General features: G+C 34.7%; 1 protein-coding gene across 4 annotated transcripts in view; it reads right to left on the minus strand.

Annotated features, from left to right (window-relative positions):
- The window catches only part of LOC136037735 (heme oxygenase 1-like), a 30,924-nt gene extending 13,794 nt beyond the window's left edge, over positions 1–17,130 (minus strand). Inside the window, exons 1-2 of one of the 4 annotated variants that reach the window (XM_065720514.1) lie at positions 11,212–11,292; positions 10,109–10,207 (exon numbers count right to left, since the gene is read on the minus strand). Coding sequence is in view for 1 of the 4 variants with exons in the window: in XM_065720511.1 (XP_065576583.1) it covers positions 11,212–11,223 (12 nt within the window). In the remaining 3 variants the exon portion in view is untranslated. Of the gene's footprint in view, positions 1–10,108; positions 10,208–11,211; positions 11,374–17,040 lie in introns of those variants that run through there. The other 3 variants (XM_065720513.1, XM_065720512.1, XM_065720511.1) reach the window with 3 other exon arrangements.
- Between the last annotated feature and the right edge of the window lie 3,673 nt (positions 17,131–20,803).

Genomic DNA, 20,803 nt, shown 5'->3' on the forward strand with positions numbered 1-20,803 from the left:
ATAAACGCTCGCAAAATGTGAGATTATTCTTTCGGACGCTATTAATTTTTCTGGATGAAAAAAATATATATGTAAGCACAATTATGACTAAGGCTTCTACAATTTTCGATTTCTGATATCGCTGGTTTTTTATTATGTTGGGGATAAAATATGATTTTCAAACAAAAGCCTAAACTTCCAATAGATTTCATGAAAACCCTTATATAACGAAATTTGCTTCTCAATGTACTTCCCTAGCAAGCATAACACGGGGGGACTCCTACTTGCAGAATTACGTATACCAGGTGGCACGTGCCAAGCGTGACAGAAGTTGTGCCAAACGTGGTAGGAACTGTACCAAGGACGGCGGAACTGTGCGGCACACGGCATTCTGAGATATACACCAGGTGAGGAAAAGTGGGTGCCCCCCAGCATACTTTTTTTAATTACAATCCCACCTCCTCTCCTCTCAATGATGCCAACATCTTTAAATCTCAAATTTTTAACTATATCTATGCATTACCTACACTTGAAAGCAAATATATTTCAAGTCTTTACCATATCAGTTAATCCTAACGTTTGAGCAGTTAAAAACCAAAATGATTTAATTTTGGGACATTCTATAACCATTTACCTAATTAATTTATATACATTTGCCCAGCCGTTTTTCAGGGTGTCCTTCCGTCATAGGGTAATCCTTCTACAGTGGATAAAAATTACATTAATTCAACAAAATACTTTTTAATAACTTCAAAATCCCTCTGTTAGACACATATTCCCATCCTCCTAAATCACCCTCAAATGCTCCAAATTAAGAAAACCGTGTCTTTGCATCATTTTAAACAGCAATATATATCACAATTTAAACGAGGTTTTCCATTTCCATTTTTGAACTTTTTTTCAATAATTTTTGCATAATACTTTCTAGCTGCTCTTTAGAACATTAGTACTTCAAATTTTATTTATCTTTACCTGACTGGTAATACTGTTCTCACTCATCTATATAGTCGTCCTTGACAGTCTTTCTTCCATCCAAAAATTTAACTCCCTCCTTAGCTGTATTCCTCACACCCTTTTTCACAAACATATTTACAAATACAATTCATGGTCAGAAAAATCTTTTCTCCACTCTTCACTTATTTTCAATAATTCAAATTTCATTCAACAAAACCCTTTCAGGTTCCACATTTATTAGCGTCTGTTTCTAATAATATAACACAGGGAAGTTTTCTTTTGTCACAGCTGAATCCAAATTTATTAAATTATAACAGCTTCTTCTTTTCTTTATCTTCTTTTTTCTCCCCCTTCTCTCTCTACTACTACTACCACCACCACTACTACTACTATTACTACTACTCATGCTGCTACTACTACTACTAATACTGCTACTCTTACTTTTCCTACTATTCCTACTACTACTACAGCTGCTACTAATACCACTGCTACAACAACTACTGCTGTTACTCCTACAACTACTATAAACTCGACTATAAAGTCTCTCTATAGAGAGACTCGACTATAGAGAGACTATAAAGTCTCTCTCTCTCATGGAGGAGTTGCTCTTCTTCTTTCTTTTTTTTTTTTTTTTGATTTATTTACTCTATTGTGTTTGAACTTATGTTCCAGTGATCAGCAATTTATAGCAAATGAAAATAATCATAGTAAGTGGTAACCAGCCCAAGACTCTGTTAAAACTGACTCTCCAAAGATTTGAGGAAATTTTTCACAATTTTTTTTGAGGAAATTTTTGATTTCCTCAAAAAAATCAATTTTGATTTTTGATCAAGGATTTGAGGAAATTTTTCACAATTATTTTTTTTCGAGGAAATTTTTGATTTCCTCAAAAAAATCAATTTTGATTTTTGATCAAGGATTTGAGGAAATTTTTCACAATTACACATAAATTTTTTTCACAATTATTAAATAGTGGTTATTCAGCAACTTTTTTATGCTTCCACCTATCCTGACACAAACTCCAACGATTTCACTGATTAATGCAAAACATAAATGTTGAATAACAATTAAAAAGAGACTGCACAAAAATATAGTGCAAGATTTATCAGGAGTTGCTTCTTTGTCAATTTGTAAGTAGTAAAGTAACCTAGGAGGAACAATTTGTCAGTGTTTGAAGCCAAGGAGTTTATTCTTATTTAGGCATCCAAAGAAAAAATAGACCACCTTGTCTTTATTAATGTAAAACTTTTCCACGAAACAAGTTTTTCAAAGAAAAGTAAAAAGCTCCATTAAACCAAAAATGAGTGGAAATAAGGTCAAATAATCTTCCAAGCGTAAAACTACCACAAATCACTATCAATAAATAAATAAAACTCAAAACGGACAGAAATTACAATACACAGCCGAGTCAAACTCAAAACGAGCAAATATTAACGGCTGATAACCCCCATGCCTTCTCAAGACCCGAACATAATTTACACTTTCCTGAAAAAAAAACGAATGACCGTGGATTGTAAGTTTAATTGACATATACTGATGTTTATTGCTTAAAGTTTGACAATTTTTTTATCTATGAAAGCAAAAAAAGCGAAAACATTTAAACGTGTTTTGTTTTCATAAAAGCGCAAATTATGTCATCTTAAGTTCTCTAGGTTTAATCTTCTTGTTACCAACATCACCTCTTGATCTTCATATATTCCTAGTCTAAGTGACTCAGTCTTCTTAGCATAATTTTCAAACCTATTCTTGCACCCAGAATTCTCAAATTCTGGAGAATTTTGAAAGAATTCTAGAGAATTTCGAAAGAATTCTAAAAAAATTCTCAAAAAAAGCATTCATTTTGCTAAAAGTTTCATCTAGGGCATTCAAATCATCAGCATAATCCAAGTCTATCAAAGTTTTACTTTCCCATTTAATTCCATGCTTTCCCACAGCCTTTGCTGTGTTCCTTGAGACAATAATCTCTTTTAGGAGTCTATAACTATGGTACTGCATCTACTTTTGGGTCAATTAAAAATTATAGGCTGTGATGGCATTTCAAATGTGAAAGTTGTGAAAATTCCCACTTTCTTGGTGATTGAACTATAAACAGCATACTTTTCTTGAACTCAAATGACTGTAAGTTAATCGATTTTCATTTAAACTCAAAATAGTTGTTGAGCACATCTAAAGGAAACATGTTAAATAAATAGCAACAAAGACCCCACTGCCTTTCTATCACAAATACAAACAACAAGTAGAAACAACAGGGAATTTTTTTAACAAATGCAAAAAAAAGAAATTCATATTAAAATACAACTATTAAAACTAAAATCTTTTTAAAACAGTCCTAGCATCCTTACTCCAGGTAAGTATAACCACGAAGTCTTGGTTTACATTATAAATGAAAGTAGCACCATTAGCTTCCTTGTTTTATGCTCTTTATAAATATAATGGTTGCTTTTCTGACAATGGACCCCACCCTTGCTGGTCCGTCTAATTTTCAATGTACCCTGGGTGGAAAGTTTATGACTTGATATTCCTCTTCACAAAATAAAAAAAATCCATATCGATTGTGTATATAGTAGCCCTAGTGCCCCCAGTCTTGGCGATTGTGAAATATATCTCAAATCAATCATTGATGGAATTCCATCTTCAGTATCACCAACGGTTCTATCTGATTTGATAATTATTGTTGATTTCAACTTCCCATTAATCTATTGGGTTGATGGTCTTGTCATGCAGTATCTAGTAATGGAGATTCACCATTTGTGTCTTGTCAATCTGATAATTTCCTTCATCAAACAGTTAACAAGCCAACTAGGCATCATGGCGACCAGAATTCTTCCTTGTTGGATTTTGTAACTTTGAGCAATCCAGATTCCCTCATCAGAAATGAATTCCTTCCTCCAGTTGGCAACAGTGACCACTCAGTCACCTATCTGTATTATCCTTGAATAGTCGTCTGCATCCTAATCTTCGTCATCAAGCTTTTAGTGACTATCAAGCAAGGCAGAGGGAACTAGCCTCAGTAAATTGGTTAATACTCATCATTTCTGATATCAACATATACTGGACAAATGTCAAGGAAGCCTCCTATCAACTGAGAAAAACCCCTCCCATGCCATCTACCGAAAACAGCCAAAAACATTTTCAATCCTCACAAAAGAAGCAACGAGAATAATCAACAGGAAAGCTATATCCTGGAAAAGGTATAACAAGGAAAAACCCCAACAAAATTAGCAGAGGTATGCAAAGGCTCGGAACCTTGCCTCCAATGTAGTTAGGAAAATGAAGTCTGAACATGAGGAGAAGCTTGCCACAGATGTCGAGACAAACCCCAAGTCCTTCTAGAGACATATTTCTGCTAAAAATCCTAACCGTCACACAATTCCTGACCTCAAACATTATGGCATAACCCACTCATTGCCAACAGATAAAGCTAATGTGTTGAATACCCAGTCTGCCTCTGCCTTCACCATCCAATCTTGTCCAACTATCTCTGCAGCACCATCAATATTAGTATCTGATCCAATGCCTAAATTGTCAATTACTGAAAAAATGGTCTTAGCTACCCTTGATAAACTTGATGTTAACAAATCCGTCCCATCAGCATCACTTCTGCAGTTGTAAAGGTGGTCAAGAGGTTTGTCAACAGAGATCTAATTTAGCACTTGGAAATTAACAACATTCTCACTTCCACTCAACATGGCTTCAGATCTTTAAGATCCATTGATACTAATCTAATACAGACACATGGGTATGTTACATCATATATAAGATAGAAGATAAGACATTTATTTCCAAAAACTCTCTATCACAAGCCCACAAAGGGCCAAATTTGGATTTCAGAGTCGACAAATTATATGGTTGCACTAAAACTAGCAAAAACGCAAATAACAACAACGAAAAAGAAAAATCATAATGAATAATCATTTATGAGTCAATAATTAAACTATAATAAGCCAATTAAAAAGTTAAAAAGATAAAAACTGGTCAAACTAAACTTAAACAAAGACAAGTCAGAAAAAGAACTAAATTGGACATTAAAAAAGAGAAGGAGGGCAAAATAAGCGAATAAATACAATATATATATATATATATATATATATATATATATATATATATATATATATATATATATATATATATAAATTTAAAGGGACACTAAAAGTGTCTATAGTTTAACTGCAGAAAGTCAATAAAAGAATTAAAAAGATAAAAACTATAAAAAAGGGGGGACCAAAAAAAGTAAATAAACAAAAAAAAAGAGAACAAAATACAAAATATATAAAATCAAAAGAGAAACTAAAAACAGAGGGGGGGACAAGCAAATAAGTACAACAACCCAGGCAGCACCATCAGTCAATAAAAAAAAAAGAGAGAGAAAAAGGGAGAAACTAGTGGGAAATTTTATTCATTTTTCTGTTATGAAGGGGACAAAAGTTTTTTTTTCATATCTGGAAGTAAAGCACTGAATGGGGGACAAAATAGGCATGGACACAGAAACAGCTCAAGGTGGCTGTAATCTGGATGGGGAGTGACGTTTGTGGAAAATACTTGCCATCCAAGGGCGTGTTATTGCAAAACAGAGGTACAACGAAACCCTCCTTTGCTTAAAGGTTTTCCAAACTAGCTTTTTTAGGAGCAGAGAGTATGGCACCTTACCTTCTTTGAAAATTATTGTCAAGGCTATTTTTTGGATTGATTCAATTTTTTCTGATTCTTTGCAGGAGATACCAGGGTACCAAAATGGACAAGCATATTTGAGATACAGGCGACAAAAGATGTGTAAATCCTTAAGGAGTGGGAAGGGAGGGGAGGCGCTAAATTTATTTAAGAGCTTAAGGAGGGCGATAGACACATTGGCCTTTTGGATGATGTCTTTAATGTGGATATCCCACTTTAAATTTGAAGAAATTATGACACCAAGTAGTTTAAATGAGGACACGAAAATTTTCAGGAGGGACAGGATTAATTAAACAGGGTGAGGATTTGAGGAACAAATTGCCATTATCAAGGACTTGGAGGGGTTTACTGTCATGTCTAAGTCCAAGGCCTCATCTCCAATTTCACTGAGGATACTCAAAGGGTCTCTTATAAAGTTCTGAAACAAGTTTCAACAACCGTTAGGTCATCAACAAATTTCCATCTGTCAGAAAATTCCTTCACAAGGCTGTTAATCATGACTGAAAAAAGAGGGGGACCTAGGAGAGTACCTTGAGGTATACCATTGTGGACAGGGAGAGGATTTGAACATTTATTCTGGTATTTGACAACCTCCAACCTATTTTTCAAGAAGGAGGCAACCAATTTCACCAGTAAGGGATCAATATTGAACTTCCTGAAAAGTCTCTCAAAAAAAAATTATGGTTAACAAGGTCAAATGCTTTCTGAAGGTCAATGAAAATTAAATTTAGCAAGAAATAAGGCTTTTTGAGGATTTTCCTGACATGGTCAATAAGAGGAACGAGGTAGTGGGAAGTAGAAGTGGATTTTAGGCTCCCAAGTTGCCTCAGATCAGTAAGAGGTAGGATTTTTTTTTCTTTAGCCAATCTGCAAAGAATGCTTCATAAAGCTTCGAGAAAATGGGAGTAAGAGTAATAGGACTAACACCTTCGAAACCAGGCATACCTATTTTTCTTTCTCAAAGGGGTTATGAGACCCTTTTTCCAAATAGTTGGAATTCACCCAGACTTGGTAATCTCATTAAACAGGAAAGACAAAGGCTTAGAAAGGAAGTCACTAAAGTCACTAACAGGAGGAAACAGGATATCAAAACTCTGAATTATTTGTCAGGTGTAGGGACCCTGGATCATGAGATTTTATTTCAGTATTAGCTATAATATCTATTAGGTTTGATTCTGAAAGCACCTCAAGTTCAGCAAACTTTTCAAAATTAAGAGTTTCAGCATTAGTAACTAAAAGTTTAGGGAAAACCAACCAATTGGGTAATCATGATATGGAAACTTGATGAGTTTTTGAATTTCATGGGTGGGGTTTTAATGCAATATTATGATGCTTTGGAGAAGAAGGGTAAGAGAAGGATTTTCCTTGGGGATTTGGAGGGAGGACAGGCAAGGATATGGACAAAGCATGATGAGGAAGGTACAACTTGTTACCAGTTGATAGGAAGTGACAACAATTAGGACATATTAGAAGGCAATTACTACACATAAAAAGCCTCAAAAAGTGGGGAGAACTTTCTGGGAGGAGGGAGGTTGGATTTACTTTGGCAAATGACAGATGGAGGCCCAAACCAGCCAACAACATTCAAGGTGCATGGATTGGATAGGGTATGCAAGGAGGTTTGTGACTGAGAGGGATATGAGTAAGAGAAGATTGTGGGAGGGTTTGGGTGTGAGGGTGATTTGACTGGCCATGAGTAAATTTCTGGGTTGGAGGGAGCTTTTGGGAGAGGATACCTGGGGCATGTTGCTTTGCATTAGATAAGTAGGGAGGTAATGAGGGGTATTTAATAAGGGAGGAGTGGGATCTGTAGTGCTGCCTAGAAAAGGGGCTTTCCATTATGGAATCTTTGACTGGTATCAGCTGGGAATGCCCAAGGTAAATCATTGTTGGATCAAGCTTCTCCTGTCAACATAGTGCTTTTGGACCTCTCAAAAGCATTTGAAAGGGTTTGTCATGAATTCATTATTGCCAAACTTAAGATGGCAGCTGTTGATGATGTTATCATCAAGTGGATATGAAACTTCTTTTCAGAAAGAACACAAGTTGTAAGAGTTTATGAATCCCTAGGTATCCCTCAATTCTCTTCTTCTACAACTGTTTTAAGCAGTGTTCCCCTGGGTATCATTCTTGGGCCAAGTCTTTTCAACTTATATATAACTGATGAATCCAACCTTCTTTAAACCTTCTCACTCTTTATGCTGCAGATTCAAAACTTGTTGGTAAGTCAGCTACACCCTCTGACTTGCCATCTATCCAAAGGGACCTTGAAATTCTTGGGACTTGGGCTCATACATGGCTCCTTCAATAGTGATAAACGCCATTTAATCCATTTTGGCAATTACAATACACATCAGCAACATCATCTCAATGGTAACCCCCTTTTGATAGTCTCTGGTGAGAGAGATATTGGAGTCATTGTTGATTGTCTATTTAAGTTCAGCACTCATGCAAAATCTTCATCATTGTCTGTCCTCCAATATCTTAGAATGATCAAAAGAACTACCTTGAGCAGACACTCAAGTGAATTTATGAAGCTTTAGAAGACACTAGTTCACCCATGCCTAGAGGCTGGAATGTCCCTGAAGGACAAGGAAATACTAGAATGATTACAACAAAGAGCAACCAAAATGGTAGAAAGCCTCAAACAAATGCCATACAAAATGGCCATAAGTGTCAAATGTCACTTGAAGCTTCCTATTCTTACATCCTGGAGGAAATGTGGCAACATGATTATGGTTCCTTGTCTCCTTGAGCCCCTCCCCCCCAAAAAAAACTTTCTATTGCAAGAGGGCATTATAAGAAAATCTTCAAGAAACACTCCTTAATCCAAGAAAGAAGCCACTTCTTCAGCCAGCAAGTAACAAACTTGTGAAATCAATTGTCTTAAGATACAGTCACTACTGATTCAATAGGTGCATTCAAGCAAAATCTTGACAAAGAATAGCAACAGCAAGAGTTCCTGTTCAACTGGGAAGTTGTTGAATCCTCAACCCAAATATAGTAAGCAACCACATCAAACAATCTACAGAAGTCATAATAGGGCATTCATTACAAGGATAGCAAATCCTTAGATTTGCTTCAAGCTGTGATTTAAGGTAATAGGCTAGGCCTAGGAAATACAAAAAAAAATCACTGGAACAATGAAACTATTTCTTTATAAAATGCTGTATTTTTATATTAGGTAAAATTCCAGTTGATTGACTTTTGGCTATCTCAGAAAGGGGTTAGGTTAGGAAAATGAAACTTTCAGGGATAAGTCTAAAGGCTAAAGTATGTCCTGGGAAGGTATTTTGAAGTAGGCCTACCCGCCTCCACTCTTTCTCCCTCTAGAGAGCCCTGACCTTTCATGACCTTTAAAAATATGCATGTTACAAAAGTGAAACCTTGCAAAATAGATCTTCTGCTTGAATGAAGTACAACAAAATTGCTTTCAGCTTCACAATTTTGCTCAATCCCAAGTTATGAGGTTTTAAAGATATGCAAATACATTTCCTAAATTTTGAAAAAAAAAACATTGACATGGCTTAGAATTCTACTCAAATAACAGGAATTACATTTTCAGAACTAAAGGTAGAGAAAAGGCAACTGGTAACTGAAAATTGAGGTAAAATTTTGTTTTGTCAAAATTTTGATAGGTATAGACCTGTCATGTAGGAAAATTTCAGGGCCCTCTAGAAGAAGAAGGAGTGGAGATGGGTAATTCAAAATACCCTCCCAGGACATACTTTAGCCTTTAGACCTATCCTTGAAAGTTTCATTTTCCTAACCTAACCCTTTTCCAAGATAGCCAAAAGACAATCAACTAGAATTTTATTATGTAAATTTCTAGTTAATTGACTTCCTGCTATCTCAGAAAAGGGTTAGGTTAGGAAAATGAATCTTTCAGGGATGGTCCTACAGGCCAAAGTATGTCCTGGGAAGGTATTTTGAAGTACTTACCTCTACTCCTTCTCTCTCTAGAGGGCCCTGACCTTTGATGACCTTTAAAAATATGTGTGTTATAAAAGTGAAACCTTGCAAAATAGATCTTCTGCTTAAATGAAGTACAACAAAATTGTTTTCAGCTTTACAACTTTGCTTAATCCCAATTTATAAGGTTTTAGAGATATGCAAATACATTTCCTAAATTATGAAAAAAAAACATTGATATGGCTCAGAATTTCACTCAAATAACTGGAATTGCATTTTCAGAACTAAAGGCAGAGAAAAAGGTACATTTATAGCAAACAGTATTGCTGGCTTTTGTATAAAGTGAATATACTACTTGATGCCTTTTTTTATACTCTTTACAAATATAATAATTGCTTCTACCAGAAATTCAGATTTAAGCACTTTTTGTCCTCTTAAAGACCTAAATATGGGGTATAAAAAAGGCTTAAAACATTGGTCTTAAACTTTATAACATTGGACTCAAACTTACTGTTTCATTATAAATCTATTTTTTAATGTTATATTATCCACAAGCACTGATTTTCTACAAATAAATTGAATAAATAAATTTTACCTATGTTATGGCGTTTTCTTCTTCCTTGTTGCCGAAATTTCAATTAAAGCATGCTTTTTCCATCTTTTTTTAAATAATAGGATATTTGAAATCACAAATCTGTAATAGTTTAGAAACAAATTTGGGCTATATATTTGCACATCAGGGGAGGGGGGGTGAGGGTAAAGCATAGCATATATTAAATATGTAAACTAACCATTGCTGTATTTAACATAGTTAAATTTATAGCAAACAGTATAACTGGCGTTTGTAATAGCCAGCTTTTATATTTTTGACCAAAAACATATACTTTTACTTAAAATTTGATGTCAAGGAAGAAGAAAACACCATAACATTAGAAAAATTAATTTATCCAAATTAGCCTAATATTGGAAAATCAGTGCTTGTGGATTATATAACATTAAAAAAAATGGATTTATATCAATATCATAAAGTATTTAAGGTTACCCCATATTTAGGTCATTTTTAAGAGGTCAAAAAGTGCTTAAATCTGAATTTGTGGTAGAAGCAATTATTATATTTTTAAAGAGCATAAAAAAGGCATTGAGTGGTATATAAAAAAATAAAAAAAACGGATAAAAAAATGGATTTTGAGATCAATATTATAAGGTATTTAAGGTTACCCCATATTTAGGTCATTTTTAAGAGGTCAAAAAGTGCTTAAGTCTGAATTTGTGGTAGAAGCAATTATTATATTTTTAAAGAACATAAAAAAGGCATTGAGTGGTATATTCATTTTATACAAAAGCCAGTAATACTGTTCACTGTAACTTAACCAAGAAAAAGCAACTGGTAACTGAAAATTAAGGTAAAATTTTGTTTTGTCAAAATTTTAATAGGTATAGACCTGTCATGTAGACAAATTTCAGAGCCCTCTAGAGGGAGAAGGAGTGAAGGAAGGAAGGTTCAAAATACCTTCCTAAGACATACTTTAAACCCATTGCTGAAAGTTTCATTTTCCTAACCTAACCCCTTTCCGAGATAGCGAGAAGTCAATTAACTAGAATTTTACCAAATCCTGTATAATAACAGAGTATATACCCCCACCCCACATGTGCAAATAGCCTATATACCCAGAATTGGATTCTGAATTTAAATTTAACCTTTATTTTCATCAGTGAGTTAATCAGAAAGTTTGACACGTTTTCTTCAGGATTAATAGTATGACTTTTTGCGATAAGAGAAAAAATACCAACTGTTTTGAAATCGAAGAAAACCAATAAAATATTATGCAGCAGCAGCAGCAGCAGCAGCAGATTTCGGACCTTTCTTGACTGCAGATGTCACTTAGGTCCTCATTCAATGTTCTAAATACATCATCCTGGAAGGTTGAAAATACAAGGAAGGCGGATTTGCCTCCCAAAGCAAAACTTGGTCATCAATAATTACACATTTCACTGATATTGACTCATATTGATACACATCATCTGACAAGTTTTGAATAACGCACTAGTCTATATCCTCTTATCTACTGCTATGTTCTGTAGAAACTGAACTACTAGTCGAAAAATTTGTATACTAAGTTTTTCATCATTCACTCCACCCAAAAGAAGGTTTATATTACATTGCATAGAATTCTGAGTAAGGAGCTTTACAAAACTTTGTCTTTGATGTTGATAATTATCACAATCTAGAAGCACATGTGCAATTGTCTCTTCATTGTTACAATATGTGCAATATTTATCCTCTCCAAAAAATCTTGCGCGATAGGATTGAACCCCTGCATGTTGAGATCTTAGCCGAAACAGAATAACTCCCTCTTTTCTTGTTAATTTGTCATATATTTTTAATTCATGGCTCCTTGTGGTTTTGCAGGTGACAAAATAGTTGCCTGACAAATTCCGGTTTTCCTCAAAAGAAAATTTATCTAGATTCTTCATCACTTTGTCAATCATCTTAACTTCCATAGGAGAATCACATTCAGTAAAGGGGCCTGTCATTTTTGTGGCCTGCTTTGCAGCTCTGTCTGCTCTTTCATTACCATCAATCCCAACATGAGCTGGTACCCATTGTAGAATTACTTTGTGTTTTTTACAGACAGATGTAAACATAGAATAACAAGCAATTACTTCCATTATGGACATCTTATTTCTATTTGCATTACTGATGGCATCAATAGAGGCTTTAGAATCTGACCATATAACTATCTTAGGATAGTTTGGAAGATTGGTTCCTATATATTCCAAGGCTTTCTTAATAGCAATAACTTCTGCTTGGAATACAGATGTTTCAACAGGTAACTTAAATTGATTTATAATTTGCAGCTTCGGGATTACAAATGCAGCCCCAACTGGTGTGTCATGTTGAATTTTTGATCCATCTGTATATATATGTACAAAGTCGCTATATAAGTTGGCCATGTGTAATCTAAAGCTGATTGCAAGATTGAACCAGGATACTTCACCAATATTATTTACACACTCAAGATGACTCTGTTCCCAAGGAGGTAATGGCACGTTTTCTGGGACCTTTAGCATATCAGTTATTTTTAAACAGTAATCAAATTGAGAGCAGAGTTCAATGGCTTTCTCAAAAATATTTTTCTGATTACGTTTCTTTTGGCTATTGTCTGTGATAAAGATACCTGGTTTTACTATTCTTGATTTTACTGGATGTGTTTTGTCAGCTGCCCATAGTTTCTTGATATATTTTAACACAGTTGTGCTTCTTCTTGTTTCAAGGTCTTCCAGGCCACTCTCTGATAGCAGGAATGGAATTGGTGTTGTGTTCCTTGCTCCAAAGGAAATCCTCAGAGCTGAATTTTGGATTGTGTCTAGTCTTTTAAGGGTTGATTGTGGAGCTGATTGATAAATTGCTGCAGTATATTCAAGCTTTGATCGAATATATTTTTGATAAAACTCAATCTGAAATTTTGCTCTACTACCCCAAGAGGACCTTGTTAATGATTTCATAACATTTAGTCTTCTGATGCATGCTGCCTTAGTGTATTCTATGTGAGGATTCCAATTTAGATTTCTATCAATAATACAGCCTAAAAACTTCATTTGATTAACATAGTCAATTTTCCTGCCCCCTAAAGTCAATGTTGGAGCACTAATAGCAGTTTTTCTAGTTATAAGCATACCTTTGGTTTTATGTAAGGAAAAATTGATGTCAATACTGGCTGCCCAATTCTCTAGTTGTTGCAATACAGCTTTTATGCTTTTAGTGACCTCACTGATGGTTCTTCCTGTGACCCAAAAAACTTTATCATCTGCAAATATGCTTGCTCTGGATGTTCCATCATCTAGTGGTATATCATACACGCCGATGTTATATAGATCAGGTCCCAGTGCTGAGCCCTGTGGCACACCCCTTTTGACCTTCAATGTACTGGTAGATATGGTATTTCCTACTCTAATGTGAATTTCCCGGTCTTCCAGGTAACTCTTGACAAATTTTAATAGTCTTCCACGTATACCACTTTCAATAATACCATTCAAAATTTGTCTATGGGTTAGAGAATCAAAGGCACTTTCAACATCTAAAAATACTGCAATCATTATTAGCTGGTTCTGAATAGCATAAGTGGCATCTCGTTGAAAACACACCAGGTTGTCAATGGTGCTTCTATTTTTCCTAAAGCCACACTGGACGTCTTTGAGGAACTTTCTTTTTTCTATTTCCCAATTCAATCTCCTTTTAATAAGTCTTTCATACACTTTGCCCAAAACAGGCAAAAGTGTTATAAAGCGGTGATTTTCAATCTTTGAATTATCTTTATTGGCTTTAGGAATCATTATTGAAGTTGCTGTTTTCCATATTTTTGGGAAATAGCCAATATCCCATGCTTGGTTAATTAAGTCAAGTAGGCATGATATCCACTCGTCATTGAGATTGGAAATAAACTGAGGAAATATCATGTCAGATCCAGGAGCAGTTTTTGGAAGATAAGATATAACATGTTGTATTTCTGTTAATGTAAATGGCTTATTGTATGGCTCATGTAGTTCTCTTCTGGATAGTCTGTTGATCTTTGAGTTTTGGCAAATGATTCCAGTTGTATCATGATCCATTTTACCCATAGTTTGGCTGAGGAACTCTAAGCTAGCTTCAGCTCTTTGTGCTTCAGTGAGAAGAGGAATGTGGTTGTAAATCATAGGTGGGTTATTACTTTTTGGAGAGGGCTTGTTCATCATGTGTCTTACAAAGGAATAGACTTTGTTTGCTGGAGTTTTGAAATCAAGGTGCTCCATAAATTCTCTGATGCTTTTATTTTTTGCAGCAGAAACTGATTTTTTAAATTTTGCATATGATTTTTTCATTTGAATCAGATTAGGTAAAGTAGTTGCAGCCGAATATATTCTACTTTGTTTCTTATATTCCTTTTTTGACTCTTCACACTCTCTGTTCCACCAAATGCTGCTTTTTACCCTCTTATTGATGCTTGCAGCAAATGGCATAGACGTCTTTGCAATTTCTAATAGTTTATTCTGAAATAGGAGGATTCTATCATCAATAAAGGTATCTGTAGTCAAGATATTTTTTATGGGAATTAGATTTAAATTGTCTTTAAAAAGGGACCAATTAGCCCTTTTTACCTGAAACCTGAATCTGTTACCATGACTTGCTGAAAATGATTTACTATTGTTTTGTCCATTAGACTCTATAGTCAAATGGATAGGAGAATGGTCACTAAATAGTAAAGTTTCAGATGGGATACAAATGGATGTTATACCTGCTATGTTAGGGCTGGTCATAATCAGGTCAATTGTAGTTTCAATTTGAGAAAGGGGATTACGTCTGGTGGGTAGTCCTTTAGGTGTTATTAGGCATATGTTGGTATCAAGCAGCAACTTTTCCAAGCTTCTTCCAGATAGGTTAATCAAATCACACTTACACCATACTTTACTGTGGGCATTGAAATCACCCACTATAATTAGGTCCTCATTATTTGGGATCAATTGGTGTAGTTTTTTCATTATGTCTCCAACAATGGGATTGCTTCCATTGGCATTGTAAACATTGAATATATTTAAAAAACTGCCATTACCTTGAATCATTTTACATCCAGTAATTTCCAAATTCCATTGAGGGTTATCTTCGATTATTGGCTCAATTCTAGTAAAATGAATGTTATTTTTTAAACAAATGATTACTCCTCCTTTGGTGCCATTGGTTCTGTCTTTCCTGATAACATTATAGTTTCTAAAGTTCATTCTTATATGGGGCTGTAGCCAAGTTTCCTGGATACATATTATATCTATAGAATTTTCCTGGCAATGGTCAAGAATAATATCCTTTTTTTCTTTTCCTATAGATTGAGCATTCCAAGACAGTATTTTAAGGGCCATGGTGGTTCCCTAATGAGGCACTATTAAGTAAACAAACACTTGAAATCTTTTGTTGATTAAGGTCCCCTAAATTTAATTCTTTTACCAATTTGCAGAGTTTTTCAATTCGAGCTGATAAGCTTAGGCTTGATAAATTTATAAGATCTGGGCTGCACAGTAGACCAATTACTAACCTTTCTGCTACTTCTGTTTTTGATGATGCAATAAGTCTTTCAGTAGTTTGGTTTGGTGAGGTCTGATTAAAATGATCATTATGTAATCTCCTTTTATTTAGTAACTCTACATAGCTTTTATAGGGTACCTGTGCCATATGGAGCCCTATTTGATATTTTTCAGCCACTTGGAAGATTCCTTGGTTTTGTTGTCTTACTGGGCATAAGTTGGATGTTGATGAGTGACTTCCACCACAATTGGCACATGAATATGATTTTTGTCTAGTTGCTGGGTCTATTGTTTTCAATGGGCACTGGCCTGATTGGTGTTTCTCTGAGCACCTCAAACAGACTGACTCTTTAGCTCTGCATTCTTTTTGAGTGTGTCCATATTTCTGGCACTTGTGACACTGAAGTACTCTGCGATAGTACTGGTATACCTCCCTTTTTCTTCCAAAGCACCAAACATTTGGTGGTAGGGTCCTACCCTCAAATACAACTAATATAGCAAGACTGTCTTCAAGTTTTTTGGATTCTTTATTATATCTTTTCTGTCTTATAGCATCTTGTAAAGCTGTAGGAGATTGTTAGCTCTCCTTGATTTCCTCTATAGTTAGGTTAAGAGGGATACCTTTAATTATTCCTCTTACTGTAGGTTGGATTCGTTTAGTTATTACAGATATGTTGCAGAGTGTGCTAATGGAAAGAATATTTTCACTATCATTCTCCCCTTGTAGATATAAGAACATATTCTTTCTTTCTTTCTTAACTTCAATCTCAAATTTGGAATTTTTCAATGTTGTCTGGATTGACTTTGCTACTTCATGATCAGGGGGAAATGTTTTCCCATTTTCTGCAATTACAATTTCTATTAACACTTTATACTGTTCTTGCTCTGGGAAGCTTGGTATACCCTTGTTAGTGCATTCTGCTTGAGGTGCTGCAGCTTTCCTTTGTTTACACTTTGTATTTACACCATTTTCACTATCTGGGGACAAATCTCTCCTTTTTACACCAATGTTTGGATTCTGTCCTAGTCTTGGTAATACTGATCCATTTCCATGCATTATGATACCTTCTATTTCCATTGGATTTACAGATGTTCTGAGCTCTTCATCACTGTCATAAGTGGGTAATGCTGGGTAACTCTCTTCATTGAGTGCAGAAAATTTGTTTGAGGTTGGGATGGAGTAGCTTGGGTAGGTGGGAGGTATAATATAACTTTGGGGTGATGGGATTGAGTTATAGCTTGCAGTAACACATGGTTGAGTTGAGCTTCTCTGGAGATCTCCTTGCGTATATATTGTGACACTTTGTCCATTAGGTAGAATTCCAATTAGAGGTTGAGAGTAGGGGGGATGGAAATTTTGGGTGGGACCAGGCAAACCCTGGTCAGGTAACTGAAGCATTCAGCTGCAATCACAATTGTCTAAAGTGTAAATATGGTAAAATAATCACAGAAATACAAAGAATCTCCAATACTCACAAGAAAATTACAACTTGAAGCAAAAGATTTTATATCCAACCGGTTAATCTCAATAAAATATTATGCAGAGTGCACGGACTTAATTTTTAAATAATTTCACATGTTTATGATACCGTTTGCCATCTAGCTCTTTAAAAATAAAACATCACTAGATGCCACTTCCCTCTTATGCCACAAAGACAAAAAAAAAAATCATTTGAGACCTTTTTGCGGCTTCCCTCAATAATAGAAAGGAAAAAAAGGTCTTATTTCAAATAAAGAAAAAACTACTTGCTTTTTACAATTGTTGCACTGAATAAACACCTTAGAACAATATAAAAACCAAAATATGCTATTCAAAGCGACCTCCGTGTGCATTTTCTTTTTGGGTAGGTTACATCCTATTTTGATTTTTCATATTTATATTCTTCATACATTGTTTTAGGACAAAATACCAGTATCACTGATCATGTTTACCCTTTCTTAGGTAAATTTGATTCTCTTAGGCTTCTCCATGTTAATCTTACCAATCTTGGGAGTCTATTAGTGTTGAGTAAAAAATTAATGCAGTCAAGCAAAGTCGGAATTACAGCTACTACGTATCACCAGAAAGCTCTTTTCATCCCGATCCCTTCAAAGATTCACTTTTTATCCCCCTCCCATGAATTTTTAATTTCTTTTATATCCTTTCTTGTGCCTGCTTCATATCCCTTTGGTGACAACCTTTTGTGTTACCTCTGGTGGATGGTTAAAAAAGACAATCTTCGAAAGGAAATAAGTTTTCTTTTATTGCTGCTCCAAAAAGCAGGATCAAACCATATATTTTGTACAACTTGTTAGCTTAACATATGATTGATCAAGTGAGTACCTGAAATTATCTTTGGATAATTCCTCTGGAAAACATCTAGCATGTATTTCTAACCAAAAAAGGAAATTAGCAAATATTTCTTATGTATAGGGCTACTGAAGAGTATAGGTGAATCTAGGGCTTTCAGCACCCAGGAACAATGTCAGTTTTGGCTTTCTTCCAACCATCACAACTACAATGTAGGTAAATCATAGTATTGAGGAAGAAAACTCAGTTTGGCACCCCTTCAGAGGCTGAACCTGGGGGCAAATTCCCTTTTTGCCCCCATAACTACGCCACTTCTGAAAAGTCGAAGAGCTTGTCCTCAGAAGTAGTAAAATCACCTAATGCGTAAGTAATTAAGTGCAGTCTGGTAACCATACCATTTTTAATATTCAGTTTGCTACCTGATAGGATGTCAAATAAGCTTTTTTTTTTGTTGTTCTTTTTCATCTATTAGATTTCTTTATCTTGCTCGATGGGGTACGAATTCATAGAAATGTAGGAGGACAAGGATCCCCCCCACATTTTTAAAAAGTTGGGACAATTTACATTTTTTAAATCGGGGGGGGGGGTAACTTTTTTCAATAAAACGTACTTTTCGAAATGCCTTTACCTCCCCATCCGAACTGTTACCCCTGAGTAGGTTTATTAACCTGGTTCCAAGAAAAGAGGTCGGAATGAGATTTCCCTACAATCTCAAGTTCAACTCCCTAGTAAGCCTACACTTTCCGTAAAAGTTTGTTAAAGAAAAAACTATGTTTTATGTTGTATTTTATAACGAAAAACCTAGAAAAAATTACCTTTAACGTGGATATGTCAAGGTTTGTTTTTAAAATTATTTTGGAGCTTCAGACTACGATTCATGACATGAGAAAGAATATTCGCAAGGAAAAAAATATTTGAGATTATCTGCCATTTTTCATAACTCTGCCTACATTCGAGTTTAAAGAATTTTGCAAACTCGATTCAGTTTCCTCCTAACCTATGCGTCAGCATTTTTCGTATGACCGAAATTGTACTGTTTGGCTTATTTGTTTTCACCGTTATTAATGGTCAAATTAAATTAAGCTAATGTTTCTTAGAATGATTATATTTGTGACCTTCAATTCAATTTCACAATTTCAACGAGAAGCTATTATTGTCGTAAACTTACCTTTTCTTTCTATTTTATTCAAATTTGCCGAATTTCGATACCTAAATTAAGTTTTATTAACGTTTGTAACTTTTAAGTAATCTATTTAGTTTATCAAAATACAATTGAACTTATGAATCAACAAATTATTCACTGAATGATTTGGTATATCTCAGAGAGGGTATTTAAAAGGCAGAAAATATTGGTAAAAAGATACTGCATATCAAACTAATGAAACCAGATTGACTGTTTAAGCTAAGAAATACTGCATATCAAACTAATGAACCGGATTGATTGTTTAAGCTAAAAAAAATACTGCATATCAAACTGATGAAACCAGATTGACTGTTTAAGGAAAAAAATATTGCATGTCAAACTAATGAAACCAGATTGATTGTTTAGGCTAAAAAATAAGATGTATGTAAAAAAGAACTTGGAAGTTTGAGGAATATTTGGCATTTCAATAACATAAAAATAAAGAAAATGTGTTTTGTTTTCATTAAAGCCCAAATATCACTCAAATCTTCATATTCTTTAAGAAGGAGGTAGTAAAAGCAGTTCCTAGGGCCAGAGCCACATTCTTACCATGATAACCATCGTTTGTTTTAAGTTTGACTTGTCATATATTTTATTTCTGCTCGTTTTAGGTTTAATACCATCCTTTAATTGGCTTAATTTTTATGAAAACATTCTTTTAAAGCTAATTCGTTATTTAGTTGACATAGTTGTATTATGCGTCAATTGTAGGAAAATTTATAAGGTCATTTTTCAGTTTTTACTGCTTTAGCTATAATTAATCCGAAAATGGAATCAGCCATTAAAAATTTAGCCATAATCCAGGCAAATTTTCAATTAACAATAGTTTTGTGCAAGAGTTTACTGTATAATATGGGCTTATAAAAAGGTGAAGTTTCAATCATACGTGCTAAAGATCACCATAATTTTGGTCTTCTGTAGGGCTACAGTTATCCTGACCCTTGTCCTTCAGATACTGTTGTATAAAAATGTGCTTTAATTCACCATTATATTGAGCGAAAATAAAATAAAATCATTCATAATGAGCGAATCTTTTTATGTTCTGATTTAATCTAATTGCCAGTGGATTTAAATAAATTTAAGTTTAGGTCAGTTTGGAAAGTTATTTTGATGTCATAAAAAAAGAAAAAAAAGAAAGGCTGTCATCAATTCAACCAAATTTGTGTCCAAAATATATTGTTATTCGCAATGCTTGTAAACCCATAAAAAGTTTCAGCTGATGGGCGATAATGTTTTTGTGGTACGAATCCGCGCAAAAAAATGTTTCGTTCATTTTGTTGGTGTTCTTGGTGCAGTCAACACCATCACTGGTGCAGCCAGACTGGAAGCACCAAAACAACTACCCTTACTTTCTCTCCAAACTATACACAACATTTAAAAATAGCCTCTAACAATTGAACGGGTTCTTAGAAACTAGGCTAACGTAAAAATCCAGATAGCTATCATAGTCATCGCCCAAAATCCTCATTATCATCATGAAGGAAACTATTCAAAAGCTATAGATATGGAATGGAGAGCACCTAAGCTCTGTCCTGTGGTGGCGCAGTGGGTTTCACCTTAACTTGGTAAAACGAGACCCAGAGATCGAACTCGGCTGTAACAACATACTGCAGGGCCGACGCAGGGACCTTAGTAGTCAAGAAGCATCATGAATCCGATTACAACTATTACTATTTATATCTACGCAGATCAAGCGTGAAAAGCTGTCTACAAAAAAAGCTACTAATTTGTTTTCAAGATTTAGCAATTAATCATCCAGAAATCTT

The sequence above is a fragment of the Artemia franciscana genome, chromosome 17 (assembly GCF_032884065.1).
Source record: "Artemia franciscana chromosome 17, ASM3288406v1, whole genome shotgun sequence".
NCBI lineage: Eukaryota > Metazoa > Arthropoda > Branchiopoda > Anostraca > Artemiidae > Artemia > Artemia franciscana.